Raw genomic sequence first — 18,179 nt, 5'->3', positions numbered from 1 at the left:
ATACTTGAGACACCTCAGAGACCTCGTCAACTTTTTGAAATTTTCCGACCTGGGGCTCAATCACAGCCGCCTGGGTGCTTCTTTCTTCGGCCAAAGTGGAAACTTGAGGCTTGGAAATGGACGTTTCTGAGAGAACCTCCTTCACAGTTTCCTCTAAGAGAGGTGGTGGCGATGCTGGGGGAGCTCGATTGTCAATTTCATGAGTGGCATTTGATTTATGTTCAGGAGATTTCGGACAAGATTGCTGGATATCGGAAACATCTAGGTGATCTGGGTGATCTTTATTTGGGCATTTAGCAGTGCTGAAGCAGCAACCCATTTGGATGGAATATGAAGCAATCTTTCGAGAAGATCTCAGAATGAGGGGAGTGATTAGAAGAAGAAGAGTGTTTGAAATTGCATGGCTGCGGTTTGAAGATTTTGAATAACCGAAACGGCTGTTGTTGAGGTGTACGTTTGTTTTGGTTTTGGAAGTCCGTAAAAGTTGTAAGGAAGAAAGTCTGTTTGAGGCACAGTGAACCGAACAGGGAACGCACGCATGAAATTTGATTTATAATTTTATCTCTTTATTTTTTATATTTAACACTTTTTTAAAATAATTTTTATAGTAGTCGCAAATATTAAAAATTTTATTAAATAATAATTCTAGCCAGTATATATCAGTAACAAAAATATTTTAAGAAAAATAATATCTATTTATTACAAATAATTAATTTAATAAATTTTTTTAATTTATTTAAACTAGTTAATTAGCTTTTATATTAAAATCAAGAGTAATATTTAAATTTGATGTTTATGAGAGGGGACAAAAAGGGAGCAAGCTTGATGCTGCTCGTGATTAAAGGAAAACTTGGTTTTCATCGCCACAAACACCATAATTAGCTTCATCACAACCTTGAAACATAATCATCTTAAAGACGTATGTTAAATATTTTTCTAAAAATACATTAAGAACAAATAATTATAATACTTTATTGATAGTTGAACCATATGCACAATAAGATAACTGAATTTTTTCAAAAAAATTTCCCTTCTGTATCTATTAGAACCAATTCCTATGCATAATAAACAAGAAAGTCGAGAATTTTTCAAACAAATTAAATAACAATCATGTGGCCTAAATAATCAATAAATATAATAAATAATTATAGTTCTTCTAGTATTATTTAGAGTAAAATACTATAACCTTCTTTGTATTTTATCTTAATTACACAAACCTCTCTTCTATTTTAAAAACATATACTTAAATCTAAACTGTTAACTCCATTAAGAATATTTCAATTTTTTTAAAATTCAAATTTATATTGAAATACTTTCTATTTGCTAAATTACCCTTCATAATACTAAATCCCAAAATCTTGGTTAAAACTATAGCAAAGAATTTAAGATTTTCTCCTTTACCTTAATTTTATTTTTTTAAAATTGTTGTTTGTTTAATGTTTTTATCATATTGGGCCAAAAAATCAAGTAACTTAATTAATGCAAACATAAATTTAAATTATTCATATAATTTTCCAAACTTGCATAATTTATATTATGTGATAAGAAAATAAGCATTCAAAAATAAATTTCAATATTTCATGAGGAACTAAAATTATATAATTCTATAATATAATTAAAATTAAAAATTTTATAACATATTAAAAATTTTGAAAATACATGTATTATAATTATTTTTTGTTGTATCAAAATTTTTTTGTAAATATACATGTTTAAATAACATTTATGTTAAAGAGGGATATTTTGGTCAAAATAAAAATTTAAAAATCAAACTTAATGGTTAACTGACGATTGGATGAATGGAAAGTGAATCTTAAAAATATAAACAAGATTTGTGTAACATACATTTTAATTTGAAGAGAAGTTTATATATGTTTTCAAAATATAAGAGAGGTTTCTGTAATTTAAGTAAAATAAAAAGATAGTTAGCGTATTTTATTCTATTATTTATAAATATGTACATATAATGATTATATTATTTACATACACCGTACGTGAGAGTTTTTCAGTGATAATCAAATAGTTAAATTGTAACTTTGAGATACAGTTAATAATTAATGAATTATTTTAGGATACTTAGATTAATCATTAAAATATAAAATGCTTTGCTGTAAAAGATTGGTCCATATTATGTATTTTTTCTAAAATAATCTAAAAATAAACTTTGACCACATCCCCGTAGTTTTTATTGTTTTATGGCCATATTTGATACTCGTATTAAATATTTGAAATATTAGTTACTAATTTTATTTTATTGAGAAAATGAATTGTTTATGCCACTGCAAATTTAAACTCTTTGTGTGAATACTTATCTCTGTTTTTTTTTTTTTTTGGAGCTGAGTGTGAATATTTATCTCATCAATGTGCGTTTCATACCTTGCAAGGCATGGGTTTGGAATTTGATAATACCAATGTTTATAAGGATGGTGTCACTATTTGAGTAACCTTTTCAAGCCGCAAGGCTTGGCAGTTTGCACGTACTTTGATGACTCATCGGACTAATTTGGACAAAACTCTATTCTAAACATCTTACATTAAAAACGGAAAAAGAAGCTTTTTCCCCCACCCGAAGAAAAGAGCCTTTAAAGTTTTCTTTACCTTGCAAATTACAAAAGTTGTCTCGCCATTGTCCCCCCAAAGTATACAAGCATATATTGTCTGGATTTTAATATAAAAATTAGTTAATTAATCTGAATAAATTAAAAAAATTAATTTTTAATTAATTTAGTTATTTGTACTCATAAATAGGTATTTTTTTTCTAAAATATCCCTACTAATCAAATATATTAGTTAAAACTATCATTATTACAAGAAATATCTTTTAAAAAAAATAAATATAAGAGATAAAATGAATTAGAATCTTATATTTACAATCAAAATAAAAACCAAACTAATACATTTAAATAAATAAATAAATATGATAGATAAAATCAATTAGAATTTTATATTTAAAATTAAAATAAAAATCGAACCAACCGGATCTAGTATTATATTGTTCTTAGCTAGCGAGGTACTTTGTAACGAGGAGCTCGAAGCGTTGTTCAAAAAAGTGCTCAATTCCAAATAACCAACCTCAATTTCTTGATTGATTTGAACATCCAGATTGAGTTCTGAAAATAATTTAACCTCCCCTGGCTAATTAATCGAGGAACGCAGTCATAAAATTTTGAAAAAATAAAAAAAATATAATTGAAAAATAAATTTTTAAAAAAATTTACATACAATACAATCGTATTTTTTAAGCCATTAATTCTTTAACTGGATATTAATAATAATTTTCTGTTTATGGCTCTACAGACGTCATAGGTTACCCTTGTCTACTGATCACGGTTGTGAAAAGAAAAGTTCCGTTGACCTTGCAGAGCATCAACTGGACAAAATTCAAATTTCGTAACTCCATTATACGATTTTATATTAATGAAAATTAAGTCAGTTTCTAGTACTACTTTTTTAATCAATGATGAACAGTTCCTTCAACGGTCTGAAAACCGATCAAAAGTTTGCCACTTGTCTTTTATTTCCCATGGAAACATTCAGAAATTTCAAACCATAAAATCCATATCCAGAAGCTAACCTTGCATTGTTGGACAAAAGCCGAAGGCTGTCAAGGTCATTTAAAAAATTAATTGTTATGGTGTAGATTTTTAAAATTTCCTTGCAATCAAAAGTCCAAAACGATCTTTTCATTGTAATTTTCATCTATTAAAAAAATTGATGGCTTGATACAGATATAAGCTTGGGTCATCATACTCAGACCCGTTCATGAGACATTTTGTCTTAAACATCATTTAAGCAACAAATAAAGCGTGTGTCACTTGGGTAAATTCAAATTATAAGCTCACAATCATGTGTGTTTACATTTATATATATTAAACTGACCAATTTGTTATATGACTATGAGTTTGAAGGGATTCATTTTGAGCCAGAAATCCAGCAAGATACACTTAAATTTGAATTTTGAAAAAAACAAATAAAAAATGTGATTATTTACAGAGACCTAATTGTGAATTTACTGAACAATTTGACCTGTGAATTGTGCACCATTGAAGAGGCAAAATTGGTTAAACATAAAAAAGTACGAAAGGATTGCTTGGACTGGTAATCCCCGGAGTTGGACTCGGAGATTTTAGTTGTTAAAAAACAAACAAAGTCATTGATGGCATGATAGGCAGAAACCAGCAGGATTTCACCCACAAACAGAAATCAGAACTTGAAACCGCGACCCCACCAAGATTTGTCTACAGAACAATATACTCTCTTGGAAAGACAAATCAGAGTCGTCTTCTTCTTCTTCTTCTTCTTCTTTAAATTTCATTGTAGGAAAAAACTACTTATTTTCGTCCCACTCAAGCCATCCATGGCTTGATACTTTGCAAAAACGGTTATAAAACCGGATTGACATCAATAGCTCTAAATATAATTCTCCAGCATGAGCTGAGAAATAAAAGTACATAGAATTACAGAAGTTGCTGTTAATACCACAGGGGTGAAAGAGAGCAAAACTTAGAAGGAAGTGAAGGTGAAGAAGTGTTGAAACAATCACTGAAATGGGAAAGAAAACTTATTTCCCAATGAATCTCAATATATCAGCTGTTTGTGTTGGAGAGGAGAAGATTTCATACATAGGTCGGGCCCATTCATATCATTTTACAGATAGATTACAGATGGCATGAGCATCATCTACGATATAAAAGCTTGAGCTCCTTCTTACATATGATACGTGTAAAACAAAGTTGTGTCAAGTAATAGGAAAGAAATGTTCAACTTCAGGCTGGGAGCTTAGAAGGAGATGCAGCCCGGTCTGACTCAATCATGGACTTGATATAAAATTCACCTGCTTTATATGATGACCTCACCATCGGACCAGATGCTACGTATCGAAAGCCCTATCATACAAAACGCACAATAAAATCCATAATTCATACCACATGATTGTGATAATTTATACATCTGTCATAAAAGAAAGAAAAATGCAGCTTTTTATAGATAAGGGTTTTCCCACAAATTAAAGTTTTGCCACACGCTACAATAATTCAAAGATTAATGCACCATCGTCACACTGGCATGGTTAATCATGTTTGGAATGCCTGAGACAAAGCTACAACTAGACCCCCGTATGCAGTGACACTATGGCATGCTACTTGCCAGATTGAAGAGTAGGCAGTATTCGCGATGAAATGGCAACATACTGACAATTCTCTGCACAAAGAACGAATCTGCATCTGTACTGAGCACCAGATTACTAGCTGACATGCTAATTGCAAGACTGAAAAGTGTGCCATTTTACTAGCCAACATATATAATGAGAACTAGGCTCCAAGATAGTTATCCTTTTTGAAAAGTTTTCCATAGTCCTTGTATTAAAAAAAAAAAGAAAAAAGGAGAAGAAGAAGAAGAAATCTGCAGCATTAAACCTTAATGAAGGTTTAAAATCTTTAAATTGGTGACAAAGAGGCACACGTCAATTTTTTAACTTGATAACAGAAATACTGAAAAGAAAAAGGTGAAAGCTAGAATGCAAATTATCTTATCATGCAAGGGGAAAGGTTAGCTCTCCAGAGGCAGAACAAGGTACAAATCTCCACTAATTAAAATAAGCTTAGCAGACCCAGAGGCAAGATCTCTACATGTTGATGAATACCCAAGAGAATGAGTCCCATCAAACAAAATCACCATGCATGCGTTGCATTTGAGGGGACATTCTATGATGCCTTATAGAAGGAAAGGAAAAAGAAATACTCTCTAGTTCTAAATATAAGATACTCAAGAAACTTACCATGTCCATGCCAAGCATCTGATACGTCTCAAAAGCCTCAGGTGTAACATATTCAGATACTGGCATATGGCGCTTTGAAGGTCTCATATACTGACCAAATGTCATCACATCCACGCCTGCTGCTCTCACCTTCTCCATCGTCTTCACAATCTGATCAGGTGTTTCCCCACAGCCTAACATGATTGATGTCTTGGTGAGAGTTCCAGGAGGTGCATAATCTTTGGCCATCATTAGAACATCAATAGACTGCTTAAAATTAGCGCGACGATCCCTTACAACACCCTGAAGCTCCTCCACTGTCTCAATGTTATGTGCAAAGACATCTAATCCTGATTTGGCAACCTTCTCTACACAGCCAGCGTCTCCTCGGAAATCAGGAACTGTTACGACAAAAAAGTGCATCTATTGTCATAGGGAAGAAGTAGGCAATGCTTTCAGAAAATGGTTTTCAATTCAAAAAAATTCTCCATACGATATTCCACCTTAACAAATACACACTGAGCATTATAAAGGAATCGCATGAGTTCAAGCTTAACAACCCCCCCCCCCCCCAAAAAAAAAGGCAGGGACCAAGGCCAACTGAACAACCATCTATTCTGAATAAAAGATTTTGGTCAATGCTTCGTCTGAGACAACTCTTAAATAAAGTACCAACACAATCAGCTGAAAAGGGAAAGCTTGTCACGCCACATCACGGATTATAAGATTTCTTACTTCACTAATGTACAAAATAATTGTAGGGAAAATAGAATTTCAACACTTACGGCAAGTCTTTCTGATATCATTTGAGAAGACAAATTCTTGTTGTACCATTATAATGGATTTTTGTCATCATTAACACAAATAATCAAATGATTCTGGTAATACATTCTGCGTAATAAACGTCTTAAAATCCAGTGCATCACATCATTCATCACGCATAGGTTCTTATACACACTAAGATATGATAACAATAGGCACTGTCCAAGGGAAAGTCATTAACAAACAGGAAAACCGCGTCCTAGGTAGAACCTAATTCAACTAACTGCCTAATACCAATGGCAAATATTTGATAAAAAAATTTACCAAAAATATATCTGATAAAAAGACTACAAAAAGATCCTTATCAGTTTTACTTTGACTATCTATATAGTGTACCCGGGAAATGGCTGAAAATAAACGAATATGACTTCAGCAATCTTTATTCACAGCCTACAAAAATTCGGAGAGCATACCTAAAGCTTCTATGAGCATGCTTGGCTTCAGTGCCTTCAGCTTCTGCACTGTTTCAGCAAAATGACCACTTCCTTGATCAGGTAAATCATCACGATCAACACTGGTTATGACCACATAATCCAGACCCCATGATGCAATTGCTTCTGCCACATTGGTCGGCTCCTCAGGGTCTGGTGGGGGAGGAGTTCGAGATGTCTTCACATTACAAAATCTGAACATCAGAATATGAATTTTTTGACTTCAGGTAAACGAAGTGGGAGAAAGATATTTCAGGTGCAGCTAGATACACTATTTTGAAATATACAGAATATGTCAGGCAGTAAAATGATCCATTCAGCCATTGTAATTCGCAATTCAAAATCGTTTCCTGACAGACAAAGAATCAAAATCGCTCCTTCGGACATTGTTAGTAAAGTCAGCAAAGAACAGAAGCATATCATATAACCTGCAACCTCGAGTACAAGTATCTCCCAAAATCATGATTGTTGCGGTGGCAGTCCCGGTCTCACCGCCAGACCAGCACTCACCCAAATTTGGGCATCTGGCCTCCTCGCAAACCGTGTGAAGCCTCAGTTCCCGAAGCTTCTTCTTGATCTGCACATACTTCTCTCCTCCTGGAATTGATTCCTTCATCCATTTGGGCTTCGGTAGTGGCTTCTTCTTCGTGCCAACCTCGACAGAGTATGAATTGTTCGACTTCAAGCCAACGAAGTCGGATAGAGATGGCGATTCCTCCTCAAGCCGAGCTCGGAGACCCGCAAGAGTCTGAGAATATTGAGACGTGGTGCTGGAAGGCGTGGTTGTGGAGGATGAGGAAAAAGGTTTGGCAGCTGAATTGAGGATTCGAGAAACGGTTCTGATGCGGGAATACATGATCTCTCACTGCGCTTCTCTTTGGTACAACCAGAGATCGAGTGCGCAGAGGGATGAGGAATTGAGGATGATGCGTGGTTGGTCAAGCTTTCAGTTTCAGCAAGTAACGTCGCAACAAACAACCTCTACCCGCCAACTATGGGCCGAAGCATTACGTCGAATTGCCCAACCAACATTGGGCATCTTATTGGGCCTAAGTATATGGATTGGGCTTAAGAAAAAGTGTCCAGCCGCCTAAAGTTGGCATAGGGAACAAAACGTCAAAATGAAAACTGATTTGGTGTCAAGTGATGATTTTATTAAAGAGATGAAATTAATCTAGTTAAAAGTTAAAGGTTCCATATTTAAATAAAATTGATCCATTGTAAATTACATTATTCCTAATGTGTAAATAGTGTAACTTTATTCAGGTCAAAAAAATAATTTCACTTTTTATAAATTACATCATGTGTTGGTAAATGAGTTGTCTGTTCAAAAAATCATTCCAAGATGAAATGTGTAGAGCACATCATAGCAATATAAAATTGAATTTTTAATATTTTATATGCGGAAAGACTTTTGAAGACCATATAAAACCCGGCCCGTGGAATCAATTCAAAACTAGGAAACACCCTCTTACTTGCTGGAAACGCCTTTTAATTCAGGCCAATGGCAGGGGATAGATACACATAAACCATGTCAAAGTGATATATAATAAAAAATAGTGGAGGTCGTTGACAAAAATTATAATAATAAGAAGACTGACTAATAATAAATAAGATGTGAATTGTGACAGAGAGTGGGTGGGTGATGTCTGAGTTAAGACGGATTGATTAACAAACGGATCGTCAATTTTAAAGAGAATATGTTATAGGTGTGGTCTTTGGTCTTCCAAATTGGATATGCATGCTTGGTTTTCCTGTTGGAAAATGTCGTGAAAAGCGAAAGACAACGACATCAGATTAGAATGTATGTGTGACTGACTGGCTTCACATTTCTCTGATTTTATTTATAATTCAGAAAAATATATATTTTTATCATATTTACAGGTCCATCTTATTAATTTTTTACGTGTGCATACAATTTTATTTTCTGATTTATTATTGTGTAAACTACTATTTTTTTAAAAAAGGTATATATTAAATATCAAGTTATTAAGAAAATATTAAATTTTAAAATAAAGTTAATAAATTTTAAGATTTTCTTGAATCCAATAAATACACCAGAAGTAACCTATAAAGAAGATCGGAGATGATGTATATGTTGGCTTACCTAGGAGTGTTCAAAATAGACCTCTCCTGGTCTCAGCCATACTGGGTCGAGAAAAACCCATCCCAAAAATTTTGGAGACGGGAGAAAAAATAGGACCTGGATGGGACGAGACACGAGACGGCCTCATCCCAGCCCGGTAGTAATTTTTTTTAATATAATTATTAAATGTTAAAAATACAAAATGTTTATATTTGTAGCTTTTAGCATATATATATATAGTTGAATAGTTATTTTTCTGATCATAAATATAAAATCCATTTTGTAGTGTAAATAATAATACCTATTTTGTAGTGTAATTTACACTACAAAATGGTTCTTATATTTAGAATCAGAATAGTATTATTTATTTAGAGTTTTTATAATTGTTTATGATTTTCAAAATGGTGAAAATGAATTTTAAAGTTATTATGTTATCAAAAAGATACTTTAAAAAAGGCTAAACCCAAATAACTAAAAATAAAAAGGGAAAAAAAAGCCATTACAATAGTCCAACTATAAGGCAAGGATATTTAAAAAAACAAACAAACAAAACGGGACAGTCTCGTATCATTTCTATCAAGACCGGGACAGCTCTAGAACAAGATGGGACACTTGACAAATTTTCTATCCTGTCGCTGTTCATTGTGACTAAGGGCCTGTTTGGGTGCTCCAAAACCATAGTTTCAGAAGCACTTTTCCGCAAAACGAGATAACCTCCTCCACATATTTACTTCGTAATCCGTAAAAGCACTTCTGAAACCATGGTTTGGTTTCTATCCAAACACTCCCTTAAGATGGTTGAACAGCCCTGCGCCTGCTCACTCAAACACAAATACTAATATACCATATGCCGTGTATAATTAAGAGCTTTGGAACGACTAATCAATGCGAAGACGACCTTTGGGACCTCAAGGTGGGCTGGGCACTTCCGCAAAATATTCAAACATGTCGCTAGCAATTTCCCATAATTAACGTGGTCTTTTGGGCACTGTGGTTAGTTACCTTGGCTCACGGCTCACTGACCACCCTATTGTCATATATAAGAGCAAGTCACAATCATAAACATTGCAGGAATATTTTTGTATTCGGTTGGGTAGAAGCTAATGCGCTTAGAAGCGCCCTCAATAATTCAGATCAAATCACAGCGGGGTGGAGGTATCAACAGTAACTAGTCCAGAAAACTAACCCAGTCAACTTATGATGGAATATGTATGTGTATTTAATGTCAAATTCTCATAAGCAAGGGATCTTGTTCTTTTGATCTTACTCTCTGCAATTTTTTTTTTTTAAGTTACCATACATCTTGTCCGCATGGGAAGACATATTTATATCTAGCTAGCTGCTTAATAAACCTGGCAGTGTTATGTTGATTTTGGGATATTTTACATTTAGCATAGAGTATAGGATTTAATAAATTGCATATTGGTGGGAATATGACTACTGGGATTTGGTCTTCAAAACATTGAGTAGGAGCTTGTTTGGATCTGTTTATGATAAGTAGTTATAAATATTTTTAAGGGAAAACTAAACTCCCAGTCCTCAGAGTTACAGTGAGTTTTGAATCAGGCCCTTATATTATTATTTTTATTAATGCACTCCTTTAATTTTAAGCCGTTAGTGACGTTAATCCCCACCGTTAAAAGATGCCGGAACTACCTTGACAGAGCAAACGGCTTGAACATTACAGGGACTCTTGGCATTCAAATGATTGGTTGGAAGCTGTGATACTCCATTCTCATCCTCACGCTTCTCTTGCGTCATCATCATCTCTTCACCATATATAACTTTGCTCTTTCTTAGCCACCTCTCTGGCGTAAACCAGAGTTGGATTTGTTGCGTCCTTCAGGGACAACGCGGCCATAGAAGAGTAGAAGAAGGAGGCTTCATAGGTGGAGAGTCATAGGACTGTTGCTGCGGTTGCTGACTATGGGATTGATCCATCCTCTCCCATTCCTTCTTTATGTGTAGTCTTATATATACATATATACCGACACATGCACATATATATATATGTTAAATTCTTTGAAGTTTCCTAAAACCAAAAGCTCTGTTTTTAGTCCCAAAAACAGAGATAAAATTCGACATATTTATACTTGGCAGATAAGGCTCAGGTTATGAATTCTATAGTTTACATGAAAACACTTGCTCTTCTGGATTAAGTCTGAGGTTCTCATAAATTCTTAAAATTGCATCTTTAATGTTTCCATTTACTTTTTCTCCCCTCTTTGATTGTATGAGTTTCAATCATTTTCTTAAAAACAATAATTACATGGCTTTAAAATAAATAAGCTGTTTGCCAAAAAAGAAGAGAACATCGACCTGGCATCTTGTCTGAGGAATGATGATATGCTGATCTTAATTGCTGTATGGATAGATAAAATTGAACAAAAGACTTTATGATTAAAATGCTGCATTTAGACTTTATGGAGAGGCGTAGTACAAAAGACTCGTCAAACATTAAGATTTCGAAGTCATGTCTCCAACATTCTGGCACTCAATGTAACCAAATTGGATCTCTTTTATGTCTTGGTGCTTGTTATTTCCTAATTCATTTCACTCTGTCTCTCTCATTGTATACAGTCTCGCCCAGGATAAACCTCAGTGACACGAAAGTGGAAAATAGGGCCTCACGCTTAGCTCGTCTACTGAAGAGTTGCACTAATTATACAGAAGTTGGTGAGTTCAAGAAGGCAAGTGCCATTGATGGTAATCTGATGCAGAGGCTGGTTATGGAGATTGCAGTGTTTCGGTAATGTTCACATCGTTTGCTCCGTCAACGTCCGTCGGGCATCTTCTAACGGTGGGGGATCAACATCACTAACGGCTTAAACTTAAAGGAGTGTATTAATAAAAAACATAATATAGGGACCTAATTCAAAACTCATTATAACTGAAAGGACTGGGAGCTTATTTTTCTCTATTTTTAAATAAGCTGAAATAAAATTCTTCTTATATATTTATTTTATATTTTATAAATTAAGATTGAGAAACTGTTTTTGAAAGATTCAATTGCAATTCCAATCCAGCCCTAAATAGTAACTTGGACTTGAAAATTGGGAGGAATTTTCTGCCCCTTTCACGGTGGGGTTCTTTATAGGGAAAATTGCAAAAAAAGACCTTGGAATTGCAAAAACGCAGATAGGGACCCTTGACAACTTCACTATGGGTTTTGACAACTTCAGGGCATATTATTCTTGTCAAAACCCATAGTGAAGTTGTCAAGGGTCCCTATCTGCGTTTTTGCAATTCCAAAGTCTTTTTTTGCAATTTCCCCTTCTTTATAACGTTGTGTGTGGCCGCGGAGAAAAATGACAAGGCATGGGCCACTTGATTTAAAGTTGATGAGAAAAGGGGACCTTTTTGTATTTATCCATCCCGCCTTTTCAAATCTTACAAACCAACGACGTTTTATTGAAAGGGGTGTCTTTTACTCATATTTTATTACGTCTTATCATAGTTATAACTAGAAGAAAATGCCTAGCGGTATATACAACCAAAAAAAAAAAAAAGTTTTGGTTCAAACTTTTTACATTTATTATATCAACTTCTCTATATGATCATATATCCTATTTTTTTTTATGTCTTTATAGTTAAAGGGTGAATATGCAATTTCATGATTTTTTTTATACTGGTGCAGTCTTACTTGTTACGGAATGTATATTTTTTATAAGGACAATTATGCACAACCTTCTCCGGAGGCAGGGGGGAATCACACACACCACATACCATACAGTTCACATCTCTAACTACTTGATTAATATATAAAGAAAAATAAATTATATTTATATTTATTTTTAATATAAGACTTATTTTATAATGTAATTCACATACAAAACTAGTCTTATATTAATGAGGGAGTAGTCTAGCAAGCAAAGCCTGAATTTTAATACATGCAATTTATTGTTATTCACAAATCACAAATGTTTATTTTTGGTCACGCAATAAGACTATGAATTTTTAGATATGTTAATTTTTTGTGCGTATTCTTGTGCCTATCCATCCAGGGTCTACTGATTTAAAAAAATTAAAATATAAACAACTACTCCAACTTGACTACCACTACCTGCCAAAACTAACCATAGAAAATGCGACTAAACTAGTGCGGTCAGGCTCAATAATTATTTAAAAAGAGAATTCTGTAAAGCGAAGATAATTTTGGTTGTTGTTGTTGCCATTGGGCCATCTTCTCCGTCCCAGCCGAACATTCTTGTTTTCGGTCTATGATGTTTTCTATCGACACGTGCATTGCCATTTCCCAGTTTGTGTTTAGGCAGCGGTCATTCCTCCCTGGGGCCAGGTCATCGTTGTGTATGTGAGTGTTAGGATTATCACCTATGCGGCACCAAAAATATTTTCATGCTCGCAAGAAATATTACAAGTCCGAGGAATTTGATCCAAGAGCAGAGATGGAGAAAAATAATGCCTTAGGTTAATGTAAGAGATGCGATTCTTCCTAATTCAGGTAGAAGTTTATAACGTAATCATCGTAAACCTTATTATAAACAACAAAACACAAGGAAAGCATGTCAGAGAAAAATGTGATTCTACTATAAATATATACTATTCCTCTGGTTTTTAATATAGGATCCGATTTTTGAGTTGATTTTGGTTCTAAATATAAGACTCATTTCTCATATTTATTAATTTTTTCTAAATTACCCCTGTGATACTCCCTCAGCCATAATTAAGCAGAAAGAGGGAGAGAGTATTAAGAAATATGATTATGGTGTTTTAGGAAAAATGTGTCACTTTTTTTTATAATTAACTAATTTATCTAACTTATTTAATCTAATCAAATTAGTTAAATAAATCTTATATTAAGAACCGGAAGAGTATTAAAAAAATAAAGTGGAGTCTGATTCATAAACTAGACATTGGGCATTCCGGCCAAAACAAAACTAGACGTTGGATGATACCGACGGGGGTCACACTGTGAGAGGAGCAAAGTAACGGGCGCCTTCTGTGACCGACATTTGAGCACGTGGCGGGCTTTTATTGGTCATTCCTTTTCAGGTTTCTCATCATAGCTTCGTGTCTGTTTTTTTTTTTGACCGGAAGATTATAGCTTGCGGGACCATGACCGCGCCAAACGTGAAACGTGGTCGCTGGAAAACCCGCCAAGGCCACCCTTGAAGGGGAGAGGATTCTCTCTTCATATTTTTTTTTAAATTAGTCCCATCTAAAAGAATTATATATAAGAAGGTCTCATAAAATTATTACATTAATCTAAAATTTCAAAAGACCTCATTATAATAAATTCTATTTATTTTAGTTACTAAATTGTCCTTATTTTTTAAAAGTATACATTAATAATCGAAAGTGCAGTAGTTAACAACTCAAGATATAACGCTTAACAACTGTCTAAATTTATTTATTTATTTTATAAATTAACCTTCAGAAAATTATTTCATAAAAGATCAAATATGTAATGCAATGTTCAACTGTTAATCTAATTATTAAAAAAAAAGGAGAAGATGAGAAAAGAGAATGAGAAGAAAAGAGAGAATTCTCCCCCTCTTAATGAAGGCATCAACCGTGAGATGCAAAAAGCATGAGATAAAATTGTGATGAAATTAGCTGGATTAAAAAAGGGTCAAACAGGCTAAAAAGGTATAGTATCAATATTGAGATGTGAATTAGATTATAGGAATGTTTAAATAAAAACAAAATCATGACTTTAAAAGTTTTTACGGTATACAAAATAAACATGTGAATAAGTTTATTTCAATTTAAAAAAAAAACTTTTAAAAAATATTTATAGAATTACCACACACTCTTTATATAAGACAATAGGGGGTCACATATATATGAATTGAGTCAGAAAATTTGGATGTGATGGGGAATATTACAAAGTAATTACAACTTACAAGTGATAGAATCGAGGCCAAGGGATAAGGGGTGAGAGTGCACGAGAAGGAATATGACTTCCGTGCCACGTTGGTGACAGCTACGGTATGGGATGTGAAGGGGACAAATTAAAAGTAGAAAACCTGAAAGACGGCCAACCTCTTTTGGTCTCTTATTTTCTTAAATTCTTCAATCTTCTTCGCATTGCCTTCTCTTTCGCCGCTCTTCACAAAACCTTCCAAATTGACCTCCCTCTCCTTCAAGTTTCATGCCCTCCCAAACTTCCCACCATTAATACTACCTACCATTCTTAATATAAGTTGTTTAATTTTTATTTTAATTATAAATATAAGATTTTAATTCATTTCGTTTTTTATATATATTTTTAGAATAGTCCTTCTAATAATGATAGTTCTAATCAATACACTTGATTAACAAATATATTTTAAAAAAGACAATATCTATATTATAAATAATTAACTTAATTTATTTTCTTAATCTCTTCAAATTAATGAACTAGTTTATATATTAGAAAGAGAGATAATATACCATTTTCATAATTTTCAATCCCATTTATGTTGAACCAGCATTAATTCTTATACGTTGCATGTTCGATCAAAGAATTAACAAACAAATCTTGACAGGTCCAAAACCATCCATTTCATAATATCAAAAATCGTACGAAGTTTCATTTACTGTGTGGGTGTCTACGTATATATACGTATATCAAAACAACAAACCACGCAAGCATTACAAATTTCAGCAACAAAAATTCCAATTTGACACTTAATTGAAATTCTAATAAACTTGTAAAAATCGGGTTAAGATACATCTAACATCTCAGAATATTTTTTCAAATACATCCGGTAGCTTAAAATATTTTTTAAGTGTGTCCAATAACGTGAAGTACCTTTTTATGCATTTAGCACCTCCAAATAATTTTTGTAAGTGCGTCTAGCACAAAAAAAAATCTGTACATTCAGTACCAGGACAACAAATATTTTATCATACTAAATGTATCTAAAAAATACTTTAGGATATCGGATGCAATTCAAAATACTTCAAAGACGTTGAATCTACTTTAATCATTTTTTTTTCAAAAAGTTTGCATGATAATATATTACACTGACTCACTGAGGGCCAATGTCAATCATCATTCAACTAATTAACCGCCTCGGTGTTTTTTTTTTTCTTTGCACTTTTCTTCTTTAATTGTAGAGGTGAGCACTGACAATTTGACGATACAGGAGGAATGATATTTGTGACCTTTTGTTTATAGAGAAGTTTTCGTGTCACCAGACTGTAAAGTTCGTGTTTTACAATCAATGTTTTCCCTTGCCCATTAATGGCTTAATCCATTGTCTCCAACAAGTGTCATAACTCACCTAGAAATCAAATTGTTTTTAGTATATTAAGAAAATATGTTATTTGGAGTAAAATTAGCTATTATTCTTTTATATATACTCCTTCTGGTTCTATTTATAAACTTTAATTTGAGAATGAGTTTGGTCTATTTTATAAGTTTTAATTTAAATTTGTCTTAATATTTAATGGATTTTTTAATGTTACCGTTAATTATTTTATCTTATCATATTTTTTCACACATTATCTTTCATATTTTTTTATTTATTATAAGAGCATATTTAAAAATAAAAATATATTTTTAACTTATTTATTATTTTTAATTAATTTTAACTAATTATTTGTTATCAATAAATTAATATTTGAAAATTATAATAAAAAAAGATGGAATATATTGTTAAAGAATTTGTCTTAAAACATTCTTGGATTAATGTCGAGTTAATCCAGAAGGTCTTAACTAAGGGTGTGTTTGGATGAAACCAAATCGTAGTTTGGAAAAGTGATTCTGGAGAATAGATTCTGGAAAGAATAAATGAGAGTGTTTGGATAGTTGTTATCAGAAAAATTTTTATATGTACAAATTTTACTAAAAAAATGTATAAGTTAATATGATAATTACATAAAAGATAGATTTATAATAATTTTAATTTGAAAAAATAAAATTGTTAATAATATATTTTTTACCAAACATAATTAATAATATATAAAATAATAATTAATATGTATATATATTTATAAAATATAAGATTAAATATGTTTATAAAAAAATAATGAGGAATGTTAAATCATATTATCGTTGAGATCTACTTTACAGGTACAATCATCATTCTTCTCCATTTTGAGCCAAGAAGCAGAATGAATTCACTTCTTCTGAAAACCATGGTTTTGAGCTCCCAAACCATGGTTTCTGTTTTTTTCTGGGTGTTTGGCAAGTCTGAGACCCAAACCATGGTTTTATGTGTATCCAAACAGAGCCTTAGGGCCTGTTTGGGTATCCCCAAACCGTGGTTCAGAAGCATTTTCCGCAAAACGAGATAATCTCCTCCACATATTACTTCGTAATCCGTAAAAGCATTCTGAAACCATGGTTTGGTTTCATCCAAACACACATGTGATGAAAAAGTGATTTTGAGAAGTGAGAGTGTTTGGATAGTTGTTATCAGAAGCACTTTTTATATATACAAATTACTAAAAAAAGACATAAGTTAATATGATAATTATAGAAAAAATAGATTTTATGATATATTTTAATTTGAATGAAAAAATTGTAATAATATATTTTTTATTTTTTTAACATAATTAATAATACATAAGATAATATAATAATAAATAATTAATATGTATAGGATATTTTAAAATATAAAATTAAATATGTTTATAAAAAAAATAACAGATACATATCCTATAAGCTCTCATACTCTTCTTTTTTTTTCCAAAACCATAGTTTTGGAGCCAAAACTACGGTTGCTCAAAATCAGTAGGTGTTTGGGTGACTTATCACTCAAACCATGATTTGGGGGTATCACTCAAACGGGATCTAAATTAGATGCGGGAGAATACGGGGCTGAAGCATGTCTCCATCCATCGCTACGGTCTCTTATTTTCTTCATGCACTTTCCTAAATTCCATCATTGCATTGCCACATCAATTTGGGAGTGATCTTCGAAGGTCTTTTCAGCGTCGATAGCTCCAAATCAGTCTTCGGATTATTGGATGTTTTGATCAGCTTTTATTCGCAAGCAGGTCATCTCACACCGCAAAATTGCAAGGCCTCCTTTACTTCACCCAACAAGTTAATAACCAATAATAATAAAATAATTAATAAATTATGAAATACAGAAGCCTTCATCCAATTATGAGGGCGAGTATACTTCAA

The 18,179-nt window shown here is 32.7% G+C and overlaps 1 protein-coding gene across 1 annotated transcript; it reads right to left on the bottom strand.

Annotated features, from left to right (window-relative positions):
• Window positions 1-4,593: 4,593 nt before the first annotated feature.
• LOC114763036 (lipoyl synthase 2, mitochondrial) lies at window positions 4,594-7,955 on the bottom strand. The gene is made up of 4 exons (XM_028952636.1): window positions 7,437-7,955; window positions 6,991-7,202; window positions 5,777-6,156; window positions 4,594-4,886 (listed from the first exon to the last, which is right to left on the bottom strand). Exons 1-4 carry the CDS (start codon window positions 7,862-7,864, stop codon window positions 4,767-4,769), a joined length of 1,140 nt encoding a protein of 379 aa, XP_028808469.1. The 5' UTR covers window positions 7,865-7,955; the 3' UTR covers window positions 4,594-4,766.
• Between the last annotated feature and the right edge of the window lie 10,224 nt (window positions 7,956-18,179).

The sequence above is a fragment of the Neltuma alba genome, unplaced genomic scaffold (genome assembly GCF_004799145.2).
Source record: "Neltuma alba isolate B1F8T4 unplaced genomic scaffold, ASM479914v2 tig00011251_pilon, whole genome shotgun sequence".
In the NCBI taxonomy this organism is placed as follows: Eukaryota; Viridiplantae; Streptophyta; class Magnoliopsida; order Fabales; family Fabaceae; genus Neltuma; species Neltuma alba.
The sequence above is the reverse complement of the archived record's forward strand: the minus strand, read 5'-3'. Positions and strand labels throughout refer to the sequence as shown.

What these genes read in the sequence shown, in the direction of transcription:
- LOC114763036 (XM_028952636.1), bottom strand. Translation starts at nt 7,864, where the DNA reads ATGTATTCCCGCATCAGAACCGTTTCTCGAATCCTCAATTCAGCTGCC. An exon ending in ACTTGTACTCGAGGTTGCAG is followed by an intron (nt 7,203 to 7,436) that starts GTTATATGATAT and finishes TCTGATGTTCAG; the next exon opens with ATTTTGTAATGTGAAGACAT. An exon ending in CATGCTCATAGAAGCTTTAG is followed by an intron (nt 6,157 to 6,990) that starts GTATGCTCTCCG and finishes TTGTCGTAACAG; the next exon opens with TTCCTGATTTCCGAGGAGAC.